The 27,238-nt window shown below is 38.1% G+C and overlaps 3 protein-coding genes and 1 long non-coding RNA gene across 9 annotated transcripts in view; 1 reads left to right on the top strand and 3 right to left on the bottom strand.

Moving 5' to 3' along the window:
- Positions 1-11,782, bottom strand: part of LOC307003494 (NACHT, LRR and PYD domains-containing protein 3-like) — a 58,256-nt gene extending 46,474 nt beyond the window's left edge. For all 7 annotated transcript variants that reach the window (XR_013798723.1, XR_013798724.1, XR_013798725.1 and 4 more), the window contains exons 1-3: positions 11,683-11,782; positions 7,186-7,568; positions 4,997-5,119 (exon numbers count right to left, since the gene is read on the bottom strand). Coding sequence is in view for 2 of the 7 variants with exons in the window: in XM_079622001.1 (XP_079478127.1) it covers positions 4,997-5,119; positions 7,186-7,532 (470 nt within the window). In the remaining 5 variants the exon portion in view is untranslated. The remainder of the gene's footprint in view (positions 1-4,996; positions 5,120-7,185; positions 7,569-11,682) is intronic.
- Positions 1-27,238, bottom strand: part of LOC307003486 (NACHT, LRR and PYD domains-containing protein 3-like) — a 277,559-nt gene that overhangs the window by 137,996 nt on the left and 112,325 nt on the right.
- On the bottom strand, positions 13,407-15,187 carry LOC307003797. Its single transcript, XR_013798816.1, has 3 exons — positions 14,978-15,187; positions 14,631-14,749; positions 13,407-14,555 (listed from the first exon to the last, which is right to left on the bottom strand). It is a non-coding gene; the product is annotated as an uncharacterized lncRNA (long non-coding RNA).
- Positions 16,224-26,439, top strand: LOC307002954 (von Willebrand factor A domain-containing protein 3A-like; the record flags this gene model as incomplete). The annotated part of the gene is made up of 5 exons (XM_079620982.1): positions 16,224-16,487; positions 16,572-16,680; positions 18,408-18,552; positions 18,873-19,017; positions 26,251-26,439. 5 exons carry the CDS (start codon positions 16,224-16,226, stop codon positions 26,437-26,439), a joined length of 852 nt encoding a protein of 283 aa, XP_079477108.1.

Genomic DNA, 27,238 nt, shown 5'->3' with positions numbered 1-27,238 from the left:
GTGCGTTTGAAAAGCAAAACGCACCATGATTTTACTCCAATCTCATTTCATAACGTCATATCGATTGTAAACATTTGAAGTAACATATGATAATCAATATGTTTTTCTCTAGTGTAGTGTTACTGAAGTGTTCCCTTTTAACTATGCCTGCTATACTATTGTTCTTATTATTTGATTCAGCCCTGCAGGTATATGCCTACAAGGCACAACAAATATATATATATATATGTATATATATGTGTGTGTGTGTGTGTGTATTTTGTAAATTTTAAAAAGGAATTTTCACCAGAAATCTAAAATGTATTCCCACAATCATGCAGCCCTGGTTTCTTCTTGATATCAGCATGTTCACAGCTTTTATATATATATATATTTTTTTTAGGTAGCTACCCGTCCTGCTGACTTCAACATGAGCATGAGGAGGTAAAGTGAAAAATCAAACACCTTGGAAATGACAGGTATGCACTATGTTTCAGGAAAGGAAAGGTGTGTGACTGGTTAAGTCTCTGTCTTTAGTTCAGTGTGTTAAATAATGTGCTTTTTTGCCATTTGTTGTGTATCTTTGGATGATGTTGTGTTGTAAATAAATTCAAACAATCAAAAAGCCATTCTTTTTTAAATCTCCTCATTCTTTGTGCAAGGTAATGTAATGATAGTGCCTGAGAGCTCCTAATAGGGCCATTATGGGAGGCTCTTTGTCTCTCTCAGGTGTGAAACACTCAATATTCATGGTGGTTAACGCCTCCTCGCATAAAGCTTTCTTACACAAAACATGTCATACAAATTTTAAATCAATATATTGTCTGATCTGAATGAGTATTCAGGATGATTTTCACATAGTTTTGGAGCAAATATTCTAGGCTACGGGATACAATTTTCAAAAGCCTTGCGAAGAAATAATTAGTTTGTGTTTCATGACATTATTTCAGTGACTTTTTTTTGGGTCATTTTCACAAACCACGCATAAATGTTATTATCTCAAAACTACAAACTTTTACATACATGCTGCTGACATATTATTGTAGCAGAGTTTGTGCTGAATGCAGTGTAATAATACTTTAGTCATGAAAATGTCACAAGTAACAGAAATAAGCACAGATGTTAGAGCATGTCAGAACACCTCCAGGACCCAGAAAACACCTCAGACCCCAGAGGGTTAAAAAGTAATGGCTGTGCCCTCCTCAGCACAGTGATAGTCTCTTGGCTAAATACTTTAGTACATGCAGGTGTGCTTGTCCTTTTGTTAACTAGCTTGAAAATATGAAACGTTTATAATGTAAATAAATATAATAATGTGTTTTTTATATGTTAATTATATTATATTTTAAGAATTATATGTTTACACTGCATGAGTAAATATATCTGCAATATATTACACATGCAGTACCATATCTGATCACATGTACATCTATATATTATGAAGTGTATTACTGAATATAAAATTACATACATTATTATATATTAGTAAAATATTGTCACTTATTTTTCAATATATGAAAAGCAGCAATTCTTTATGTATTATTCAATATATTGTAATATATTAACACATATTATTCTGTATATTTTCAAATATGCAGTTAAATCATTTAATATATTGATAATTCATATATAGGTAAATATATATATATATATTTTTTTTTTGCGTAAGGGCCTAATCAAACATAACCGGTTCAACTCATCAGCTCGTTAGAGGAAACTTCAGGACCTGAATTGGATGTGTCAGATAAGGGAGAGGGAGTCCATAGTTCAGGAACACTGCTGTAGGTTTATGATGTTCAGCAGGCATTTGGGGGCAGATAAAGATCTGTTATTTAAAGGAGTAATGTCTATATAATACTGTCAATGCAGAAAACCAATGTGACAAAAATCCAGTGTGTTGCTTAATTTCTGTGTAAATGGACATCCAAAAATGATAGAGAGATGCATAAGAAAGGATCATTCAACAAAGTATTGAAGTTCTAAATGTAGTTTTGGGAGGAGCCTAGTCATTCAGTCCTGTCAATTATAATTGCAAGCATATATAAGCAGCAGTCTCTGAGCAGCACCAGCTTTTTCAGCATTTTACCCAGCCCACTCACTGAGTCATCCAGGGCAGACACTCATCTCCACACGGCTCTTAGTCTCAGCCTTAGAAGTCACGCCCACGGGCCATGCTTACCAGAATTAACTAAACCTGGATTTTCAAAGTATGTTAAGTTCGCAGCTCCATTGTTGCAGTAATAATGCAAAACCTTTTAGAATTAATAATTTATTAGATGCACGCCGGTCTGTTATTGTAGGAACATCAACTTTATATTGTCACGCCCCTAAACATGACGCAGAACAAAACAAACTGTGATTGGTTACGTTACATGTCAGTCAAACGTCCTCTTGGGCGGTCCTTGGCCAAGAAAAGCTGCGATAGAGTCCAGACCTTCTGACGTCAGAGTCTACAGAGACTTCAAGCCACTTAAAGCAATTCCTCTACAATGTATTCCTTGCAACTCTCAAAGTTGTCCAACAATTCAGTTTGTTTACCATTTCCAACAGCTGACCATCAAAGCTGGTGGATCCTTAACACAATGGTAAAATAAATCCTTTTCATGAGGTGTAAATGTGTCTAGTTTTCCAGGGGGATGTTAGAGAAATTTGTGTTTCACAGATGTACTTTGAATGAATTTGTCCGAATCTGCCATATCTGTGTTTTTCTCACACAACTTTCCCAAAAAATCCATGGAAAATTTCCTATTTTCTACTGTTTTTCGGCAAACTGAACGGTCCTCTGAGAAATCTAATACTGTCAAGTGCGAATGTCAATGATTGCCGACATTGTATTATACTAACGCTTCTCCTCATTCGCATGCTATTATTTATAACTATAAAACTGATATATAGAGCCAAATCGTGGAAACTGCGAAGACTGCCCATTTTAATATCAGTGTCACACAGATGTCTAGATGTCTCTGCTCACTTATGTGGGTTTATTATAAAGAGACACTTCTATAAAATTACATAAAAAAGATTATTAAATATGGTTTTAATAATAAATAAAAGTTATATCAATAAGTAATTCATAAAAAAACAAAACATATACTTCATCCGTGATGCGTGCAAGCATAGGAGATGTCCTTCTGTAATTCCCACGTCTAGAAAACACACACTCCGACCTAATAATAGATGTTAGTCCTGTCCGAATCGGTGCATCAAATCACAGACATCGGGTGATAAGAATTGTAACTCAAGCTCAGCGGTATACAGCACATAATGGGAAGTACTTTATTACTATTTTGTTCTACTCACAAGCCGCATGATCAAACGTTTGATTCAGCCAGTGCTCGATACATTAGTGAACCGACTGAAGTATCTTGTCTGATTCAGACTGAAGTGACTGACGAATCGGTCACCAATCACCAAATTCATCAGGAAAGTTATTTGATTAACACTCGACTTGCATCTGAATTGCAAGGTATCATTTTGAACTGTTTGCCTTCTTGTTCATATGTTAACTCTGTTGAATTGCAAAAAAATACACACTGCAATCGGAGTATGTGTGAATCAGGAGTTACGCTACACGGCTAACCTGCTCCGGAGCGGGTTTTATTTTGGGTTAGAGATCGCAAACCCAAACTGGACCAATCAGCTGTGAGTAAAGTGACATGTATCTGATGCGATAAAGCCACTTCCCCGTATCTCTCACTCCAAATTAAATTTTATTGTGAAAAAACTTTTTGAGACAAAATTGATCATTATACTATTTATATTAGGCTATATGAAATATAATTACTTTTAATTCATATCATATATTCATATAATTATTATATTAATTGACAAGATATATTAAACTTTCCTTTTAAATTAATATAATACATGTATTAATATAAACAATGTGTATTTATTTGAGCTCTTTGTGAAGGCATATTTCCTATGTGATTATTAGGCATATTTCTTTGATTCACATCATGTATTGATATAGTCAGATATTTTCAGCTGCCTTCTCAAACTGTTGCTGCTTCTGCATTGTTTATTCCTGCCTTGTAAATGCTTTTAATTTCATCATAATTTTCTAAATTATCTCTTAATCTTCAGAAGATAAGTGAATTGCGTCGTCAAACAAGTGAATAAAACTGGCGCTCTACATGTTCAGTGTGATTGGCTGTTTGCCGCACGTGTCACACTTTCAGGGGCACGCGCTTCAGAGTTAATTGCAAACTCTGGATCAAACCTGAGTTGACAGAAAAAGTTTATACTGAGCTTTATGAGACCGCTGATCTAAACCAGGTTGGATTTATCTGGATTTGTCAACTCTAAACCTGCTCTGAAACTAAGAGTTTGTTCAGCTAGCTTCATGCAATAGACCACTTTTTTTTACCATCGTTCGCTCTTTCTGTTTTTGTTCATAATTTCATTACAGTTATACTAGATCTTTAAATTAGACCAATATAAGTAAATTCATTAAACATTAGTAAATTAATGAAACAATATAAGTTGGACCAAACTAAGACAATAAAAAGAGCTATTCAGAACACGCTGTTCTGATTGGCTCTGGGTTTTGATTGATTTGTACACATCTCGCAGTCGCATCGCGTCTAGTGTGGACAGACAAATTATTTGTCGCTAGATCTTATCGCATCGCATCTGGTTAGGACACGGTGTCATGTTAGTTTAGCCTATTCAGCCTCCCAGGTATATGTTCTTTATGCTATTGTGCAGCTGAATAACCGTTAATGTGTTACGTTAACATACCGGACACCTATTCAGCCTGTTGTTCTGTGTGCTATTGTGTAGCTGAATAACTTGCCTTTCCAGATTAAATGTCTGTTCTTGGTCTTGGATTTTGTATGGATATTCTAAATAAATGCGACTTATAGTCCAGTGCGACTTATATATGTTTTTTTTCCCTCTTCATGACGCATTTTTTGACTGATACGACTTATACTCCGGATCGACTTATAGTCCGGAAAATACGGTAAGTAAAAGAGTAATGAATTAATTTTTAAGTGTACATGAATATACTCACATAGGGTCAAAGGGCACGACTTCATTACAGAGGTCAGTGGAGTTAATCATGTATCTGTTACTCTTCATAGGCACACATCTGGATACTGGAGATGCTGCTATCTTTCTCTTCCTGCTGATGATACTGAGAAAAACAGAGATACATTTCAGATCATAATGAGATATACACTACTGTGCAAAAGTATTTTTTACCCCTCCAAAAAATGTTTTTAAGCCAGTTATTTATATGTTTTACTGTAGTGTGTCAGTAAGAAATATCAGTTTACATTATAAAAACAATCCAGAAGAACATCTGTATTACAGATAATTTCTGAAGCCAGAAAAATATACCACAGCTGCCTAAGTTGCCCTAGTTGCAAATACTACAAAATAAAAGCTATAAACAAAAGGCTGTGCTTGAATTGCTGAAGAATAGTATTATAAATAAAGTTTAACCACTAATTCTTCAATTGCTATGTCTTTTCCTGACCTTTCTTTGAGGGCGAGCCAAAGTAGACAGTGCTGACACACACACACTGCTGACACACATTTATGTTCAAACACCATGTAAAAGTGAATTTTGGATAATAGGTCTATTCATAATAGGTCCTCTGTAGCGGGGCAAGGGCAGCCTCCGCAACTTTGGAAAAGATGCAGGGAGACAGGGACAGCCCAAAGGGGAGGACCTTGTACTTCTACGCCCGGACCTCAAAAGCAAACCAAAATAACGGTCTGTGTTGAGGCAGAATGGAGATGTGGAAGTATGCATTATTCAGGTCAATTGCTGCAAACCAATCTTGGGGGCAAACACACGTGGTAATGCGTTTCTGCGCTAGTATCTTGAAGGGGAGCTTATCCAAGATCTGTCGTAACCAATCTGGTAAAACCCTGACTTCATCTTGGCTGGAGGGACAGGCTTCACCAAGAGGACCACAATCTCCACTTGCAGCACAGGGGTGTCTTTGCCTGCGACTGAGGTAAAAAGGACGCAGCTGAACCTTCGGGGGATGCCTGGCAAACTGAATCATGTAGCCGAGTCTGATTGTCCACATGAGCCAGTGGGGAAGGACTGGGAAGTGCTAGTCAGGCTCCCAGGCTCCACGTGAGCGGCACCAGAGGGACAACCAACATACCCGGGGTAATTCCAAATAGCTTCCTCACTCGGAAGAACCGAGTTGGGTGTTAACCACCTCAGCCCTGTGCTGTGCAGAGGAACTGGTCTGGGTAACAGCAGAGGGGACTCTAGGAGATTGAAGGTGATTGAAGGAGATTCACAACCGCAATGTCAACATGGTCATGCTCTTGCAATTAGGACAAGAATCATCCACGAACGCAGTCTCAGCGGCCCAGACATGTGAGGCAGTGACCGTGGCCATCACACGAGGACAGGAAATGACCACATCCAGAAAAACACAAGGACGGAAAGGCATATTTAAAAAGACGCTCACAGCCCCTGCTTGCTCTTTTAGGTACGTTTGTTCTTTTACGCCAAATCACTCTGCCTTAGCTGGAGAAACACTGCTGAATGCGCCTTGATCTTTCCAACAAAGAGAGATCTCCTCTTTGCAGCTCTTTTAGAAAATCTTTAATAGCAGGTGATTGGAAAGAGCGATTGTTGTGCGCAGCCCCTCGGCTCAGAAGCAAAAATGAATGAGTGATGCAGCTCATATAACCGTATGTCCGGAGGAATGGTATGCAAATCTCACTCACCAATTTCATTGGCCAATTTTCAACTACTCGCAGGGGATTGGGGCTCCCATATGAGACCCCATTTGTCAGAATCCATATTACGTTGTACATGACTGACAGATAGGGAACTTGACACTTATAGAAATATGTAAATAAAGATATTATGAATTACATCGTCGCACCAGTAGGTGGCGAGAAGTGACAATTAATAAAATGTATTGGTCATTGAATCAATAATTTAAGAGATTTGTTCAAAAATGCTGACTCCTCAAGTAATGAAGCAAGAAAATAATTGTATCATTCATTCAAATGTAAAAAATTAAGAAATAATAATTAATTTAAATTAATTAGATATTTTTTAATAGACTGCAGCAGTTACAATTTTGTCAGAACCTCTAGTAAATTACATATTTTGTTTAGTTGTCTATTCAGAATCGTGATCTCTATTTTAAACAAAAAAAAGTATTGATTCTCAATTCATCCAGAATCCTGCAGCTCTAGCAGATAGTGAATGATACTCACACAGGGTCAGGGGTCACAGCAGGTCCATCATTGAGATTAGGGGGCAGAAGCATGGAGTTGTTACTCTTCATGGACACACAGCTGGATCCTGAAGATGGTCCATCACTGAATTTAGGGGGCTGAAGCATGGAGTTGTTACTCTTCATGGACACACAGCTGAATACTGGAGATGGTCCATCACTGAATTTAGGAGGCTGAAGCATGGAGTTGTTACTCTTCATGGACACACAGCTGAATACTGGAGATGGTGCTCTCTGAGTGTCAACAAATGCCTCCTCCTCTCTCTCCTCATTCACACTCATTTTACAGGTCCGGTTGTCCTCCTCTCTCTCCTCAAAGAAACTCATTTTACAGGTACGTAGATGAGAGATTTGATATCAAGCCTGTGTGTGGCAAAAAAACAAAAACAAGAATAATACACTCGATTTGGAAATTAAATTAAACAGAAACTCTTTGGTTTTACTAGATTGTTCTAATTTCATAAACATTCTGACATGGACTGTTTGATTTAATGTTATTTATATTGTTTATTGTGTGGTAAAGTTTTACTCTTTTCCACAGACATCTTGTCTTAGGCGTGGGAAGGGGCGTTTTTACTGCTTGTTTAAAGAAGCAGCACAGCACAAATTGATAAATATTAAGTCTGCTCTTTTAAACAAAGAAGCTATGTAGGAGAATAGTATGAGCAAACAGTGGGAAACTCTGTATATTCGTGCAGTGTGCGCACATAAAAAAATCGATTCCGATTTTAAGTTTGTTACATATAGACCCCATCACTTTATTTAGCGTGCATGTAAACACTACGCGCAGATTCATCAATTGGAATAAATTCATTCTGATGAAACAAAAGGTGTCCAAACTGTCCATGTAAACGTAACCTTTGTTTTTCTATTGTGCGGTCAAGTTTTGTATTTTCAATTAGGCCTGAACGATTAATCGTAATGAAACCGCACGTGATTTGGCCAAGAGACGCTGATTTTTTTTTAATGCTGAGCTTGTCAGTGAAGCACGGCTCTGTGATCGGTAGTAAATGCTGCTCCATCTGAACACCAGAGGGTACACACACACACACACACACACACACATACACACACACTAGGGCTGTCACTTTTGTGAAAAAATCCTGTTCGATTTTTGAGACAAGTGTTCATTGAATCGATTGTAAAATCGATTTTCCATGTCTAAAGACGTTTCCATTTTCCAACCAAATATAGGCAAATCCACGGACAACTAACAGGCATTAGGACGAGCGTAAAGAGGGCGCTTGAGATGCGCACAAGTCAGCAATATTTCTGATGATTTATTGGCGTGAAGTTTCGTGCACAATGACAAACAGGAGTGCAACATTCAGGGATTGAAATTAACACCCGCCAATCCGCCAAATGCGGGTAAAAATTAACTTTGGTGGGTAACGCTGTCAAATCACGAGCCAATTTGGCGTGTTTCTATGTTTACTCACTTTTCTGGGGAAGTTCGTGTGGCCAAATCTGAGCGGATTTAGTGCAAATATGCAACTCGTGAGTCATCATGATATATTAAATACAGCGTTTTGTGCAGAATCTGCGCATTTCTGGCTTACTTGAACACACACGTCACCAAGCAACAAACAACGGTGCGCTTGCTCACTTGCATTGAAGTAATAGTGAATATTAAAAAGCATTTGGTTAACAGAAAAGACATTGTTATTTTCCAACATCCTACATGTTCTGTGTATTGTATTGATCTGTCCACCAACTGTCCAACAACTTTTTTGGTAAAAAAAAAAAAAAAGGCCTTTAAAATCGATTCTCTATTTTCATTTTCGAATCTTGGGTTGGTTGGTCCGATCGATTGTGCAATCGATTTTCGAACGTAAAGTGACAGCCCTAACACACACACACACACACTCTAAATATCCCCTGCAGCAGAAGTAGGTAACACACGTCATTACAGGAACAATATGGTTTATCTGAGTTCTTCAAGCCTTCTCGGGTATTTTCATGCTAATAAAGTATATTTATACTTAAATGCTAATCGACATTAGCCTGGTCCTACCAGTACGTTGAAGTTTAAATCTATTGGATCTGCCCAGAGCCACTCTGGATCTGCCATAACCAATCGCTAACGCTTGGTCGTGACGTGTACTGAAGGAAAATTAAAATTGAACGGAAGTACGTAGGAGGGCGGAGCCAGGCTAAATCGACATAGCCTTTATCACTGTAGAATACTATGAAAAAATATGTTGTGTGCCTTACTCTGTGTAAGAAGCCACATCATCTCACAGAAGGGTGTTTTCAAACCCTCAACTGACGTTATGAAGTGAGTTTGGAGTAAAAACGTTATCAAATGTTGTCTTTTGTTTTCATTATGCTTCTCATGTTTGGAAAGATGTTTTATCAAATGCACGTTAAACTCGCAGTGCTTTCAGATGGAGCAGCATTTACTACTGATCACAGAGCAGTACATCACTGACCAGCAGCGCGATTTCATAATCACACTAAGCCAAACCGGTTTAAGCTTGAATTCAGGTTAATTGCGATTAATCGTGCAGCACTATTTCCAATACTGACATTGTTTATGTACCTGTGTGCGTGAGTGAGTGTGAAAGCTGTGTGTTAGTCTGTGTGTGTTCGTATGTGTGTGTTCTGCGTGTGCATGAGTGTGTGTGAGTGTGTAGTTTAAATTATGATTATGATGAACAGAATTACTCAAATAAAAAAAACTGCACAACTTTTTATTGCATTCCTTTGGGATATTTGGCAAGTGTGCTTTACAAAGTTTGTGGGCTTGTGTTTAACAGACCTGTTATTAATGTTGTGTTGCACTAATCAAAAATAAGGAAGTTTGACGCTGAACTTCGGATTATTCTACATGTAAATTATATAAATGATAGGCCTAATGATAAGCCTACTGCAGACTTCAACTTTGTTTATATTCTCAGTCTAAAATATTTTGCTCTTACGTGTTTATTGTTTTGTTTATTATTGTTTTCAGTAACAGCACATACATCTACACTCATCATCCAGTTTTGTAAGCAGATTGCAGCACAGTTCATGTCAGTCTCGGCTGCTGTATTTGGGCTCTTTCAGGCGCGGCTGCGGTTTACTTTCGACAAGGTTGATCATTGTTCGATAAACTCACATAACTTTACTATTGAGGTTTATAGGTTAACTATATATTCACATATGGTTATTTAAAGTCAAACCAAACCACGACTGATGCTATCTGGACCGAATAAAATACCAAGTTTATCCATTCACGTGAGTGTTAGTTTCCACCGTGACGTAGCGATCACCGCAGGGGCGGACTGGCCATCTGTGCGATCTGAGAGAATCACAGAACGGCCGGTACTCCAGGACGGCCGCACGCACGCGGTCATCACCTGGTTTTTTTTCCTTTTTAACACGGCCGCGGTTAAAAAACGGAAAGAAAAGGGCGGGGCTGAGAGAGAAAAAAAATTGCGGAATTTCGATACTGAAGCCGCTAAATGTCGCAAACTAACTGAAATATTTAGCAGCACAGCCAGCAGCAGCACCAGTTAAATATTAGCAGCAGTGAAGAAGTGAGCCGGACAGCTGTGCAGCAACATGCCACCAGTGATGATGAGGGACAGAAAGATGAGCTGGTAGATCCAGGGCAAGTAAGTGTGGAACATGAGAGGAGAAAGGGAGTTACTTGCTAGGGATGATGTTAGGAAGTGATATTCAGGTTGCTACATTTTTAATGAGTACAGTAGTTAAAACAGCTAAACTTCAACATTTTAGCTGTAAAATGCCACATGTAGTAGCTAATATTAATAAATATGTTGTGCTTCTACTTTTAAAAATGTTGGTAACATTACAGTTAATGCTTACAAACTTTTAATATTTTTAATACAGAAGTTACATTTGTAATGGTGTATTTTCATTTAGATGTTGTATTATTATTTGTGCAGTAAGATTAATTACTGCATAAATAAAATTAATGTGTTACTTAATAATCTTAATTAAAGACAGCATGGAATAGATTGTATAATATGCTGTTATAACATAACTTAGCTTAGGCCAACAGCAGAGAAAGACACGCTCCAGCTCAACTTTAAATTACTTTAAGCGCACAAAATCAGACAGTCACAGCCTAGAGGTTTTTTACACAGGACTGCAGTGTGTTGAGACCTCCATTTATATGTGAGTATTCAAGTTAATCTATAAAAATATGCTTTAAACACATCTAGTCAACATCAGTGCTATTGATAATAATTCGGATGGTATATAGTATCATGAGCCACAATTAAAGTCTTGTGACACTCATGGCAGGCGTTATTGTTATTGTTGTTGTCGAGTTTCCTCGCGCCGATTGCTTTGGGCCGGGCCTAGTCAAAGTCCAGGGCCGTTTTTTAGTCCCAGTCCGTCCCTGGATCACCGTGTTTGAGTTCGACATGTTTAGACGCAAATGTTCGATCTATGCTATTGATGATGAGCCTATTACATTTATTTTACTGATAATAATGTTGATATTATAGCTATTAAACAAACTTACCGTGACATGTGATGTGAAGCCATTTCTGATCTTGAATTCTCTGAAATGGCGTCTATTTTTCTGATTCGACGCTTTCGGTTTCACTCTCCAGAGTCAGACTGACAGGCGAGTTCCGCGACATGAAGCCCCGCCCCAAAGCAATAATAACCAACTGCAGAACCGCAGAACCATACGTCATAGCAGTGTGAGGACGACAGCGCCAGCCCATGATCTATATAATGACATTCTAGATCAGTGCGCCAGCCTGACAGTCTGATGCCGGAAGTGGGCGAAGCAAGGCGTTATATTCAAACAACGTTATTTTAAATATTTTTTTAAACGATTTAATGGAAAATATATATTTTATATATATATATATATCAAATATTATAAAAGATACGAATTATGTTTTTTCCTATTAACAAAATACAATATACTAGTTAGGCCTATAATATGAATAGTTTTTTAAAAGTTAAAATGATACTTTATCCATTTGTTTTGTTGTGTCAAATGATTACAAATGTAAATTTAACAAAGCTTGAGTGTTTGAACATTTGATTTAATTGAAAAGCATGTTTAGACCATACACAACATAATTCTATGATGGACAGAAAAAACTAAAATGATTAATTTAAATTAAATATGTGTTTTTTTTCCCCCTGAAATAGAAAAAGATTCACACACTGAGCTGTACCAGCTCCAAATAAATAGCCTAATAGTAATTAAATAAAAATACAAAATTGAACTAAAAAAGAAATTATATAAAACAAAATCAAACCAAAGAAAATAAATCTGAAAACATAATTTGTATCTTTTATAATATTTGATATATATATATTTTTTTTCATTAAATCGTTTAAAAAATTTTTTTGACTCATGCTAGCAAATAAAATAAATCTTATAAAAGTTATTAAAACTTATACAAGTTTTCTTAATAACATAATTCTTTTGAATAATAAATAAACAATTCTGAATTGAACTTATTAAAAATAATATTATTATTTCTTTATTATTATAACTTTTAATAAATAAATCTCTCTTTTTAATAAAGTTAAAACATTGTTTTATAAAAGTTATGCAGGCACACATTTAACAATAACTGTTAAGTGACAAATAAATTAAATAAATCCAAACTCCATGCGTTAATCCTGAGGCGCCGTTCGTCATGACACTCGTAAAGAAAAACTTCCATGTCTTCTTTCAACTAGAAACGAAACATGAAAGGCTCTTTTATTCAAGTTGTCCCATCCTGACGGTTTAAAAAGACTGCTAACTGCTAACAAAAAGGGCGCCTCAGGATTAACGCATGGAGTTTTTATTTATTTTATTTATTTGTCACTTGACAATTATTGTTAAATGTGTGCCTGCATAACTTTTATAAGATTTATTTTCTTTGGTTTGATTGTGTTTTATATAATTATTTTTTTTAGTTCGATTTTGTATTTCTATTTAATTAATTTAATTACTATTGAATATTCGTAATCAAACAAAACAAATAGATAAAGTATAATTTTAACTTAAAAAAAACTATTCATATTATAGACCTAGCTAGTATGTTGTATTTTGTTAATAGGATAAAACATAATTCGTATCTTTTATAATATTTGATATATAAAGTAGGAAAAAAAAATACTATGGAAGTCAATGGGTAGGCTACTGACTACTGTTTGGTTACTGACATTCTTCAAAATATCTTTCTTTGTGTTCAGCAGAAGAAATAAATGAATACAGGTTTGAAACAACTTGAGGGTGAGTAAATGATGACAGAATTTTAATTGTAAAGTGAACTATCCCTTTAAAGTCTTCTGTCCACTATCTAGCCGGGATAATTTAGATGCAGGCTTGGCACTTCACCAGGCGAGGTCGCTGTTACTGAAGCTTCGAGTAATGAACCCGTTTTCAAAACAATTCTTCTAAGTGGTTCAGTGCTTCACCAAAGCTTAATTTGCCCTTCACTACTGTGGGACACCTAAGCTTTAATATGTAGCTGGGCCGTACCATTGAGGTCGCCGAGGAGTTGATCTGATCACGATTCAAATGAAACATTCAATGAAACGTCAACATCTAAACCTCTGTTGACCGATCCAAGTTCGGTTCAGATTGATAAAAAATAACATATAACACATATCTGACACAAGTTGTGAAACTATAATTTTTGTGTTTTATAATTTTCTATATACATTTTGTGTAGAGCCTAACAAACAACTCGCCACCAATGTTCACTGTATGCAGTGTTAGCTGTTCTCAAACAAACAGGCCAGTGTAAATAAAAGTTATTTAAATACAATATTTTGTCACATTTTAGTTTGATTCAAAGTGTGAACTTGATTAACCGTTTACTCTTCATGAACTTTTCTCAAACGCAGCATTGTCTATTAGAGGTTGAAGCGTGAATAACTGAATAATGTACAATACAGTGAGTCTAAAAGTCTTAAAGTCCTGAACACAATCACTACATGTGTTAAAACTGACACTTTTATAGAGTGTAAAATTGTGAATTGAAATTGTGAAGTTCTTTTTTTAAATATTAAACTCAATCGGTAAGATAAAAAAGAAAGATAAAGAAAATTGTGCTTTTATTCAGCAAGGTCACAGAAAATGAAATTGATAAAAAGTGACATTGCTGAGTGGTTACTAGGGTTTCCTGGGTGGTTGCTATGCTGTTGCTAAGCAGAGTTGTCACTTATATGGTTTATAAAAAACTGATATAAAATGATCATAAACTACAACATGGAGGTATAAACTGTTAATGTGCTGAAGGTTTAATTCTGCCTTTATTAATCTTCAATATGAGTCTGGTATCTCAGATGTGGATTTTCATCCACATATTTCCTAATGTACCAACAGGAGATCCTCGCTTTCATATTCTCTTCAACAACGAAATCCAGCGCAGCCTGAAGAAGAAAAGAAGAGGAGGATTGAGTTAAACAGCAGAGCTTGAGTAAGTGAGGGAGTGTAAAGCGGTTGACCTTCGCCAGGTGTGCAGCAACACCTTTCCCCCTGTGAGACTGAGGGACCTCAGTAGACATCAACTCCACCAGCTGATCATGTGTGATAGTGTACTTCAGTGCTGCACTACTCGCTGCTCCTGCTCACACACACACACACACACACACACACACACACACACACACACACACACACACACACACACACACACACACACACACACACACACACACACAGGGGATATTGTTATCAGTGATGCTGGCTCATAACTAGAGTGCTGCCTATCTAGTGGACATCAGCGCGACTGAATCTGCTGTTTTGTGCTCTCTAGGTTTGAGACAGAATGAATAACGTTATTTTCTCTTACCGTCGCAGTCGAGAGTGATTGTGAAGCGCTGATTCTGTCTGTCGTGAATCACACACAGATTCGAGGCGTCAGTACATGATGATCCACTACATGTGTGTTTGAGTCGTTGACTGTTCTTGTATCCTCGAGTGAACCGAAACATGAAGTTTACAGACAGCAAGTGTCGCGCCATGATGTGACGTCACCAAACAGTGCATTAATAACAACAACAACAGCAGAGGGCGCTGTGATCATGTTTATTCCTCTCTCACATCTGAGATAGATAGATAGATAGATAGATAGATAGATAGATAGATAGATAGATAGATAGATAGATAGATAGATAGATAGATAGATAGATAGATAGATAGATAGATAGATAGATAGATAGATCACAGCTGCAGTGTTTCTGACTCCTGCTGATGGAGAAGAACAGGTTTGGGAAGAGAGATCGGGCATAGAGAGCTGCTTTAGGGATGAAGGAGCGGAACATTAAAATCTCCTTCTTTTTGCTACTCAGAGTCTCCAGGATCTCAGTGACCATTTCTTCAGCGTTCACACCAAAGGACTTCGCTTTGAGGTCTCCAGTTTCCAGTCAGTGTCCAAGCAGAAGGTCCAGGGGAATATAGTGGACAATACAAACAAACAAGTAAGATGTTATGAGCTACAAACCGTGATCTTTACATTATGAACTGACGGTGACGTTCACTCACGTGTCCACATGGGTTTTGCTGCGTCCTCGTCCTTTGAGTTTGTGTCTGGAGTTTTTATGAAGGTGTGGTTGACGGTGCTGACGGTTATCCCATATTCCTGAAGCTCATCCCGCAGACACTCAAAGAAAGCCTGAACGGCATGCTTGGACGCAGCATCTGAACAATGAACGTCTTACACTGACAAAGATATCTAAATATTTAACATGTAGTGATTTATTACTGCCGATTAACTCTATGAACAATAAAGGAATAGTTCACCCAAAAGTAAAACTAGTAAAACTTAACTTCAAGTAAAACTTAACTTCAACTAAAACAAGTAAAAAGTTTCTACCAAGCTTATCAAAACTTAACGAAAAGCACCACTTATTTTTTTCTCAATTCTCCAGTTTTTCCATTTACTTCACAGAAGCTGTTTGCCTGTAACTAACTCAACCAGGCCCCGCCCCTTTATTTAGCATATGAATTATTTAAATGAGGAATATTGTGACATGTTCGTTCCCGGAAGAAAATCAAGGCTACAATGGAGACGTTTCGGGAGTTTAAAAACAGTGACAATGACAGAATTACTCCCGCTGGAGGGACTTTGTGCTTTGACCTTTTTCTACACTACACTAAAAATCGATAGATTATTAAATCAGTGTGTGTGTGTGTGTGTGCTCTTTAAGTGGCTGAAAAGGTTTGGTATAAAGAATCTGAAGTTGGACCTTCACAAACTGATATCTGGACCTGAATGCTGCCATCACAACAAACTGGTGCGGTCCGTCCAGAAGAGAGTGTCTGCTAAATACTGCGGCATATTCCCTAGTGTCCACCTCAATGTGAGCCCAGTGTAACACCAGTCATACTGAGAATGTGTGTGTTCTGCATGTTTAGTGTACGGTTTGTCTGCATGTTCCTCATAGGGGGCTGTGAAACACCTGCATCTGACTCCTGGAGAGTTAAAGCACTACCTCAGTCAGACGGAGAAACTGATGCAGCGATACAGCAGAAGACTGGAGTGGTTACTGACAGGTACAGTACAGGTGTTCATCACACACACTCTCTGAAGTGACTTAAAAACACAACTGCCGCTCTTATTTAGCTCTTCCTGGGAGGAATGTCAAATATGATTGTGTGCTTGCTTTTATATGAAAAACTGCGAGATAGATTTGTCTTGTTTGTTAACCGTCACCCCTCTATATTTGAGCATAAATCTGAATATAAATAGAATTCAGGAAAGCTTTGTAACACATCTTTCCCACGCGAGTCAAAATGACCCGAAACCCTAAAATTATACTTCATTTTTTTATACTTATTTTATTTAATTTTGATCTTATTTTAAAAATTTTGATGCAATATTATTGGAGACTTTTATTTTTTATTTTATTTATCTTTAAATGACTAGATTTGATCAATAAATAATTATAAATAGTAATTTAAGCACATTCCTCACATTCTTTCAACTTACATTCAAAATAACTCACAATTTCATGCCTAAACCTTTTAATTCAGCTAAAAATATCTTACATTGGGTGTCTTTGCCGACCTCTTGTGGAAAAATAATAATATAACATGATATTTCATGACTCTTGTCACTAGATGGCCTTATAGCTCTATCTTTATGGAGCAAATGAGCTGTCACTTTCTCTTCATTATACATTCATTTATATTTTACAAAATAAAATCAAGGCCATATGCCTAACCAAGTTTTGTTCCAAATTTTAATATGGAGCCCGCTAAATATATTTAAAGTGCCATTTTTATAGCAAATCACTGTCCAGTTATGAAATGGTTTTCATGGGTATTTTGAATGATACCTAATTTATAATAATTATTACTAAGATATCTGAAAAGGAAAAGTGCAATTAAAAAGCACACCAACTGCCCATCTACTGTTAAAAGGCTACAGTAATAAACTACAGAAGAAATAACTGAGGATCATGTGTTTCTCTCGCTGCAGTTAGCAACTGTTTCATGTTTTGGCTAATTGGTGGCTAATTCATATGAATTTGTACAATCTCATTCATATATTTTCGTAAAATCAGATTGGAGTGGACCTTCATGTTTTGTTTTTTTTTAGTTTTTTTTTTTTACTAAAAATCATACATTTCCATGGGAATCACATCATCTGATAATTAGTTTTTTCTCTCCTGAGATCAGGTTGGTGGTAGATATGTGACCCTGGACCACAAAACCAGTCAAATGGGTAAAACATTTGTAAATTGATTTTATATTCAATTTAATTAAATGTATACATCATCTGGAAGCTGAATAAATAAGCTTTCCATTGATGTATGGTTTGTTAGGATAGGACAATATTTGGCCGAGATACAACTATTGAAAATCTGGAATCTGAGGTGCAAAAAAATCGAAACATTGAGAAAATCTCCTTTAAAGTTGTTTTATATATTTACGGTAGGAAATTTACTAAATATCTTCATGGAACATGATCTTAATATCCTAATGATAATAATGATCGATAATTTTGACCCATACAATGTATTGTTGGCTATTGCCACAAATATACCCGTGCGACTCGAGACTGGTTTTGTGGTCCAGGGTCACACATGTATCTGTATATGGATCATATCAGTACCAAACGCAAAAAAAATTAGAGTACGGCTCTATTCCAAAACATAGTGCTCTTTTGCACAGGCATTATTTGAAGAGCTCAAAGGCTGTTCCCGTAGGATAGTTCGCAGGAGACAGAAGCTCACTGTGTTTTTCTCCTGCCATGTGTGTCTCTCATGTGTGAGCAGGCAGCCGGCGAATGTTCGGATCCGTGCTGGAGAAGGACGTGTGTGTTCTGCTGGATGTGTCCGGGTCAATGGCCCCGTTCCTCCCTGAACTCCAGAAGGGACTGACCGCACTGATCTGGGATCAGCTGCATGCCAACAGCGTCAGGTGAGGGAACAGGCACAATACCGCTATAAACATGAATATCTATGGGTTCAATATGCGTCACATGACTAAACTTGTGTCATCGTTTTTAAATACCTTCGGTTTCACAGTTCACACTACAACACGAGAACGGCGTTTTCAAAGTTATCCACTTTGGAGAGCGTTTTCAAATGAAAATGTTTTAGTGTGGACAAGACCTCTAATGACACATTTCCACAGTTCACCAGACACCAGAAATGTGGAATGGGTTCAAAATACACCTGAAAATGTCCTATCCTAGCCTTCTCTAATGGTTAGTGTGTTTGCTGGTGTGCGTGTGTCAGGTTTACCGTGCTGGCGTTCTCTGGAGGGGTGTGTGTGTGGCAGCCGGTGCTGGTGGAGTCCCGTGAGGATCAGTGTGTGGAGGCAGTGCAGTGGTTGAGTCGGCTCACTTCACACGGGCCTTCACACACACTGCAGGCGCTGCAGGTACTCTCACAATAACTGCCTTTACACACACTGTTATCACATGGCTTTCTGGAAAACATCTTCGGGATTGGCCAATGGCAGCAGTGTGTGCTCCACTCAGCTCTTCTCCTGCACTCAGGCCCTGTTTACAGCTGGTATTAAGATGTGTTTTGGTGGATCAGTTCACAAGTAGACGAGGTAGACACATCTTTTGTCCACTTTCAACCACTTCTGTCCTGATTTCCTCAAAGGAGGGTTTATGGTAAATGTGGGCTTTTTCAGATCTGTTCATCTAATGGACGAAATAAGCTCACGCAATTTTGCATATGAACACGACCGGAGACGACGGAAAAACAGAGATCAGCAGCTTTAGTTTCTGCTCTGACAGTCACAAGACCAGCCGGACGCTGTGAGTGTTCTCTCGACTCTCTGGTTCAAGAGGAAATCATCCACACACGGATCATTATCCGACCGCGCTATGAGGGCGCTAATATTGCTAACCTCTGTTTTCTGGGAAACGTATTCTACGCTCTCCAAAATCTGCGCTGTTAAATGCTCGTTCTCTGGTTAACAAGACGTTTATCCTCAAGATTCATCACAGACCATGATCTGGACTTTCTGTTTATTACCGAGACTTGGATGAAGGTAGCGGACCTTAGTCCATTTTCTGAACTTGTTCCAGCCGACTATTATTATTACAACGTCCCGCAACCATCCGGCAGAGGCGGTGGACTAGCCACCATTGTTAAAGAGTCGTTCAGACCTCGATGTCGACTGCTATATACCTCCACTCTCCCAAGTTTCGAGAAAGAGATTTTGTGCCTCTTTGAGATGGCACCACAAGTGAACGGCGTCTTGTGGTGCCATCTCAAAGAGGCACAAAATCTCTTTCTCGGACCTTTACCATGACTGCTCCCTGCAGGTGGAACGGTCTGCCTAACTCAATCAGAGCCGCATTTTTAAATTTTTCATTTTGAAAAAACTGCTGAAGACCAATCTTTTTCGACAGCACTTGATCCAGTAACACTAACTCTTTCTCCACTATTCTATCTTTATAAAAAAAAAATAAAAAAAAAATCCTGCGGTAGATTGAACTGCAAAGGGTCATAGCACTTGCATACTGTTGTCCTACTAATAGTTTAATTGCTTCTATTGCTCTCATTTGTAAGTCGCTTTGGATAAAAGCGTCAGCTAAATGAATAAATGTAAATGTAAAAGTTTTGAAGCCCTTAGTTTTACTTTTGAACTGGCCTGAACCCGTGGTATTAGTTTTGATCTATCGGCCTCCACACTTAATCAAAGACTTCATAGTGGAGTTCTCAGAATTTGTAGGTGACTTGATCACTAAATACGATGGCATCCTTATTTTAGGTGACTTAAATGTACATATATGTTGCCCTTCCAAGAGGTTAACCTCTGAGTTTTTAAACATCATTGACTCTTTCAACATTCAGCAGTGGGTTAATTATCCCGCACACATTCATGGACACATGTTGGATCAAATTCTGTCATATGTGTCACAGTGTCTGGTTTGTGTATCCCGGGTGTCCACTAGAGGTCCTCCTTCCCCACGGTGTCATTCACAGTATGAACTACATTTCCCACGATCTGCACTCATCATTGGTTCATTGCACACAGCTGTCTCCCGTCACCTTGTTAGTGTTTGTGTTTGTATATATACCCTGTCTGTTCTAGTGTTTGTCACGGAGTCCTTATGGTTTGTCACTACACTGCTGATATCTGTTTCCTTGTTTGTTCTTGTTTTGTTTATTGTGTTGGACTGCTTATTTGGATTTTGACCCCTGCCTGGATACTACGATTTTGGATTACATTTAAATAAACATACTGCGCTTGGATCTGTCTTCTCCTGTGTATGTATCGTGACAATCTGTTACTGAAATTGCTATTTCTGATAATTTTCCTATTTTATTTCAAATGTCTCTTCCTCAGCTTTCTATTGCTCCTGTTTCAAACACCACACACTTATTATTGTATTGTTATATTGTTAAATCAGAATGCTGTTAAGAAAGCTACGGCTTCCTATTTTACTAAATTGAGAAACATCACCACACCCCAAAAGCATATTTTTCTGTCATTAACTTCCCATATAAACTCTCTTCGCTGCCCGTCTTTGGCACTCTGTGGGGATTTTGGGCAATAAGTTTCTAATTTGAGAGCCCAAATTCGAGTCCCCGATCATGAAATACCAACAGAGATGAGTCCACCCACCTTCTGATCAATCCTGTCTCTCTACATTCTGTAAAGGAAGTAATGTTTAAACTTAAACCTTCCTTTTGTACGTATGAGACTTTACATCCTTTTTATCTGAGACAATTATTTGATACTGTCGGCCCTGGGTTGGTGTCGTTATTGAATAAATCCTTGCTTGAAGGGACTATACCCTTGAGTTTGAAAATTGCCTCAATTACACCCACACTAAAGAAACCCTCACTTGATGCCTTTATCTTATCAAACTTTTGTCCTTTATCCATTGTGCCGTTTATTTCTGTAACGGAGGCCAGCTAGTAGTCGCTGTACGAGTAAACCTCACTCCTGATCTCAATAGGCGCTCTAGTGACAGACGCTAGAGGCTGCAGTCTTTAGCCTCCTTGTTAGAACGCCTGACTCTAATGCCGGAGACCCGGATTCGAGACCCGCACAGAGCAGGGTGAGAAGGACCCGGGTGGAGGGGTTACATTTCCAAGGTATTGGATTTTTTTATTTTTTATACAGCTTTCAGACCTTCTTAAATGACAAGTTTCAGTCGGGTTTAAAACTCTGCACAGCACAGAAACCACTCTATAAGAGTTCTCAATTAAATTTACATGGCTACAGATTCGGGAGATTCCGTCATTTTAATGTTAGATTTGTCTTCTGCTTTTGATACTGTCGACCATGCGATTCTCGTCTCTCGGCTGGAGTCTTGCGTTGGTCTAGGCGGCGAGGTTTTAAGCTGGTTCAAATCTTTTTTGACTAATAAACGATTCTCTGTAAAAATGTGACGTTTCTCCTCATCCCTCTGAATTTTATCCTGCGGTGTGCCTCAGGGTTCTGTCTTGGCTCCTGTCCTATTATCTCTCTATCTTCTTCCTCTGGGTTCTATTTTTAGGAAACACAATGTCTCATTTCACTGTTATGCTGATGAAATGCAGATTTATATGCCTTTGTCTAGGAAAAATAAGAGTGCTCTAGACAGTTTGACAGCATGTCTTGAGGAGGTAATAGCTTGGCTTGCCAAGAATTTCCTATTCTTGAACTCAGACAAAACATAAGTTTGTTTTTAACCCCTCAGAAACCAGGCCAAGACATGATCATGACCTTGGATCTATCTCTCCCCAAGTACGGAATTTAGGTGTGATGTTAGATAGTTCCCTCAAATTCGATAAGCAAATTAGTGCTGTCATTCCAGCTTTTTCTATCTTCGCTCTATAGTGAAAATCAAATCTTATTTTCCCAAGCGCTCGATGGAGATTGCGATCTATGCTCTTATTACCTCGCCCTTGGACTATTGCAACTCCCTTTATTTTGGTGTACCAAAGTCCCAAATGGCACGCTTACAGGTTGTTTCAAAATGCTGTGGCGAGATTCCTGAAGGGAAAGAGGAAATTTGATCATGCCACCCCTCTTTTGAGATCCCTGCATTGGTTACCGATAAATCTCTCTTACTCCATTTATATTCTCCCACTAGAAGTCTTTGATCTGAAACAAAACTTCTCCTTCAGATACCTAGAAGCCATCTAAAATCAAGGGGTAACTGAGCTTTTGAAATGGCTGACCCCACACTGTGGAACAAGCTCGCACTGTATATTAGATCGAGTTCCTCTCTCTCTGAGTTCAAGTCATATCCCAAAACTTACACATATCCCAAAATTTTCTAAGTTATCTCCGACGTGTTCATCCTGTATTTCATGTTTCTTGTTTGAAACATTATTCGCGCCCCACCTCGTCCTGTCATGTCCCCGGTCCGTGGCGAAGGCTCACCCGTCTACCGAGTTCGCAAACTGCTCGACGTTCGCCCCAGGGGAAGGGGTCATCAATTTCTCATTGATTGGGAGGGTTATGGTCCTGAGGAGAGATGCTGGATCCCCTCCCGGGACGTTCTGGGCCGCTCGCTCATTGACAACTTTTTTCGCTCCCGTCAGCCCTCTTCCTCTTCCTCTTGAGGAGGGGGTACTGTCATGATCCTGGTTCTTTCTTTCTCTGTTTTCTTCCCTCTGCTGGTCATATTACGTCATACCTTCTCTTTCCTTACACTCTCACGCACACACCCATTGTCTCTTCCTCTCATTACCGTCAGCTGGCTCTCATGCTTATCTCATCAACACACCTGTTCTCTATCTTCCCCTTATGTCCACGCTATATCTAGTTCTCTCTTTCTTGTCTGTATTGTCGGATTATTGTTTGACCTTCATGCACGTTTATGACTGCTACCGTTACTTCTCTGAAGTTATCCCTTGTCCTGTCCTGTCCTGTCTTGATTGTCTGTAAGCGTCACCGTTATTCATTCATCAGTTTATTTAACAGGGACAATGCAGTATAACATTGCTACAATTTCATGCAGCCGATGCTCTACATATAGGCTTCTAGCCAAAGGCTAATTTGCAGCCCCAGTCCCTGGTTAGGCTAAAAAAAAGAAAAGAAAAAAAAACACCAAAAAAACAAACAAAGAGATAAAATCAAATAAACAACTAAGACTACGTACAACCATCAATGTTCACATATCTGCTTTTGTTTGAACCACTTTTTCAGTTTTGTTTGAAAGATATTCAACTGTGTTTGCATTTTCAATTCAGTTGACAAGCTGTTCCATAACAATGTACCTTGAACTGTAAATGTAGATTGTGCAAATTTAGTTTTTCTCTGTGGTGCTATACAGTTCTGTGTAGTTGCACCTCTTGTAGCGATCCCAGTACTACTCTGTTTTGATATTAATTTGCATATAACGTTTGGCGCAAGATTATTTAAACATTTAAAAAACATTTTAATAACAGATGAATTTATAAAATTTTCAAAACTCAACAAACTGTATTTTTGTAAGATGCTACAGTGATGCCATCTGGTTGGTTTCTTATCCAAAAATTTTAATGTTTGTTTATATAGGGATCTAACAGGTTTAATAGTCAGTTGAGAAACCTGACTCCAGACGGTCACACAGTAAGATAAGTGTGAAAAAATCATTGCATGCATGTATAACTTGGCTGCTTTCAAAGATATATATGGTCTAATCATGTAAAAACAATTCAGATTTGTTTTGATTGTTCTACATAGTTTCTTAACATGCATATCAAATTTCAAATGAGAGTCTAAAATAACACCTAAATATGTAAAATTATTAACTGTTTCAATTTCCTTTTGATTGATCTTATTTATAAAACCACTCATTACCTTCTTTCTGATTGAAAAACACATTGAGACAGTTTTTGTATAATTCAGGGTCAAGTAACTGTTCTGTAACCACTGTGACACACCAATCATTTCATTTGTTAATATTTCTGCGGCTAAACTTGGAGTCTTTGCAGATACATAAATGACTGTGTCATCTGCATATAACTGACATTTTGTTTGCTTACAACAGTTTGGAAAATCATTAACATATAAGGAAAACAACAATGGGCCCAAAATTGACCCTTGAGGAAGACCCATATTATTATTTTGTAAAGCTGATCTTGAATTATTAATTTTAACACACTGATCTCGGGATTCTAAATATGATCTAAACCAATTCATTGCCTGCTGAGTGAAGTTAAATGCATTTAATTTGTGTAAGAGAATTTCATGATTCACAGTATCAAATGCCTTTTTGAGATCTAAAAACACTGCACCTACTACATTACCTTTATCTAAAGATTCCTTAATAAATTCTGTGAGATAGCAGTTTGCCATTTCCGTTGAGTACTTAGGCCTAAAACCAAACTGTTTAGAATAAAGTAAGTCATGTTTTTCTAAATAATTGATAAGTTGTTCAGCTACCAATTTTTCCAGAATTTTTGAAATTGCAGGAAGAATAGAAATTGGTCTATAATTCTGAACCTCATCAGCTGATCCTGCTTTGAAAATTGGAGTTATAATACTAGTTTTCCAATTTGAAGGGAATTTATTTTCTCTAATTGATAAATTTATCAGATTTACCAAGGGCTTTATCAAACAAGCACTATATGTTTTTAAGAATGCAGTATCCATTCCAAATATATCTTTAGTCCTTGAATTATTCAATTGATTAATAATTTGAAGTATCTTATGTTCATCAACCTCAGAAATATTATCTACTGCTGTGTTTACCGCTTCTGTGCTGTATCCAGTCTTCTCCGTGGAGTATAGCAGAGGGTTCCTCGTCTCTACCTCGCCGCTCAAGAGCCATCCGGGTCTCCGGCTGAGATCATCTGTACTCGTTTGAAAGAGCAGCGGAACACCATTCGATTACCTTTTGTGAAGAGACTTTCTGTTTATTTAGCCTGAGTGGCGTTGCCTAATTTATCCATTAAAAGATATTACCTGCTTTCATCTCTGGACCCCTCTGTTCCCTGACAATACCTAGAAGCCGGCTAAAATCAAGGGGTAACTGAGCTTTTGAAGTGGCTGACCCCACACTGTGGAACAAGCTCGCACTGTATATTAGATCGACTTCCTATCTCTCTGAGTTCAAGTCATGTCCCAAAACTTATTTATTTTCTATTGCTTTTAGCTTATAATGATTGTTCTGTTTTAAACTGTGTTTAGTATTACTTGTGTTACTAATTTCTATTAGCTCTATTTTCTCTGTGTACAGCACCTTGGTCGGCCAGTGGCCGGTTTTAAATGTGCTCTATAAAAAAAACTAGAAACTAGAACTTGTGTGTGTTAGAAATCAGGAATGGAGAGAGAACATTGTGTTTGGTATGTTTTTCATCTTCAAACCAAACTTGGATCTCTAGCCGACAAAGTTTAAACCCCGTTTGTCTAGAGCTCTTCTCATAATGTTTAGCATTAAGTCACTTGACGGAGAGAAGACGATCTCCAGTGGCTGTTTGAACACATTCGACCACATGAGCGTTTACACTACGAAAGCAATCCGGTTGAATGTGTTTTTGACTCCCTCTGGAAGTGGTTGAAAGTGGACAAGCTCAAAGTGTTTCAGACCCGTTTACACCTGTATTTAGTGTCTTCCACTTGTGATCCGATTGACCATCACGCATCTTGACACCAGCTGTAAACAGAGCCTCCGGTGTTCTTGTGTTTAAGTGTTAGTGTGACTGTGTGTAATGCTTCTTTGCTCAGGCCGGCTGTGGTTTGTCAGATGATGTTGGTCTGTATCTGATCTGTGATGGAGGGAGTGACTCCAGCCACAGTCTAATACTGAGAGAGATCGAGACCCTGAGACGAGAGAAGAGCTTCACCGTCCACACCGTCGCACTCAACCGCCATGACAGGTCAACTATAAACGCCCGTTCACACCAACCACAATAACCATAAAGATATAGTTCTGAAAATCATTCTCAATATTAAAGAATAGCAGCGTTCACACCTCGACTATAGCGATAACGGCACAGAGAAACAATATCGTTAAAATCACTTTCAGAGCAATTTATCCAGATGATGAACGCTAAAAACACTGACAGCCAATCAGAATCCATCCTGCTGTAACGACCTCAAGCATTTAAAGTGACATAAAAACAAGTGCTTAAAATAAACAGAACGATACGGTCCGCTGGTGTGGACGCTAATATAGTTATCGCTATAGTTATCGTTCTTGGTGTGAACAAGCCTTATTGATCCTTGGTCAAGATTCAGGACATTGTTTTGTCTGCTTTCATCACAGAAAATGCTACTTTGGCTACCGATTTTGTGTTTTATGAATAAGTGTTTTTTATTAGATTTGGAATAATGTCTATGTAGTAGTGAGTCATAATAACACATACAATCAGGGACATATGGCGAGTGATTATTTTTTTCCAGCCATTCTCACTGATGCTTCTAAGACTATCACAACATCCTTGTGATAGCGGTTGCTATGTTCTTCTGAATGGTTGCTAGGGCGTTGTTAGGGTGTTCTGGGTGGTTGCTAGGCGGTTGCTAGGGCATTTTGGGTGGTTGCTATGACGTTTCTAGGCGGTTGCTAGGGTGTTCAGGGTGGTTGCTAAGGTATTCTGGGTGATTGCTATGGTGTTACTAGGTGGTTCGTAGTTGTCACAGACGGTTACTATTGGAGTTCTTAGTATTTTCTTGGCATGATTTAGCACTTAGCTAATCGCTATTAGCATGTAGC

Source organism: Phoxinus phoxinus (genome assembly GCF_949152265.1).
Source record: "Phoxinus phoxinus genome assembly, chromosome: 1".
NCBI lineage: Eukaryota > Metazoa > Chordata > Actinopteri > Cypriniformes > Leuciscidae > Phoxinus > Phoxinus phoxinus.
This window is presented reverse-complemented; position numbering and strand designations above follow the sequence as displayed.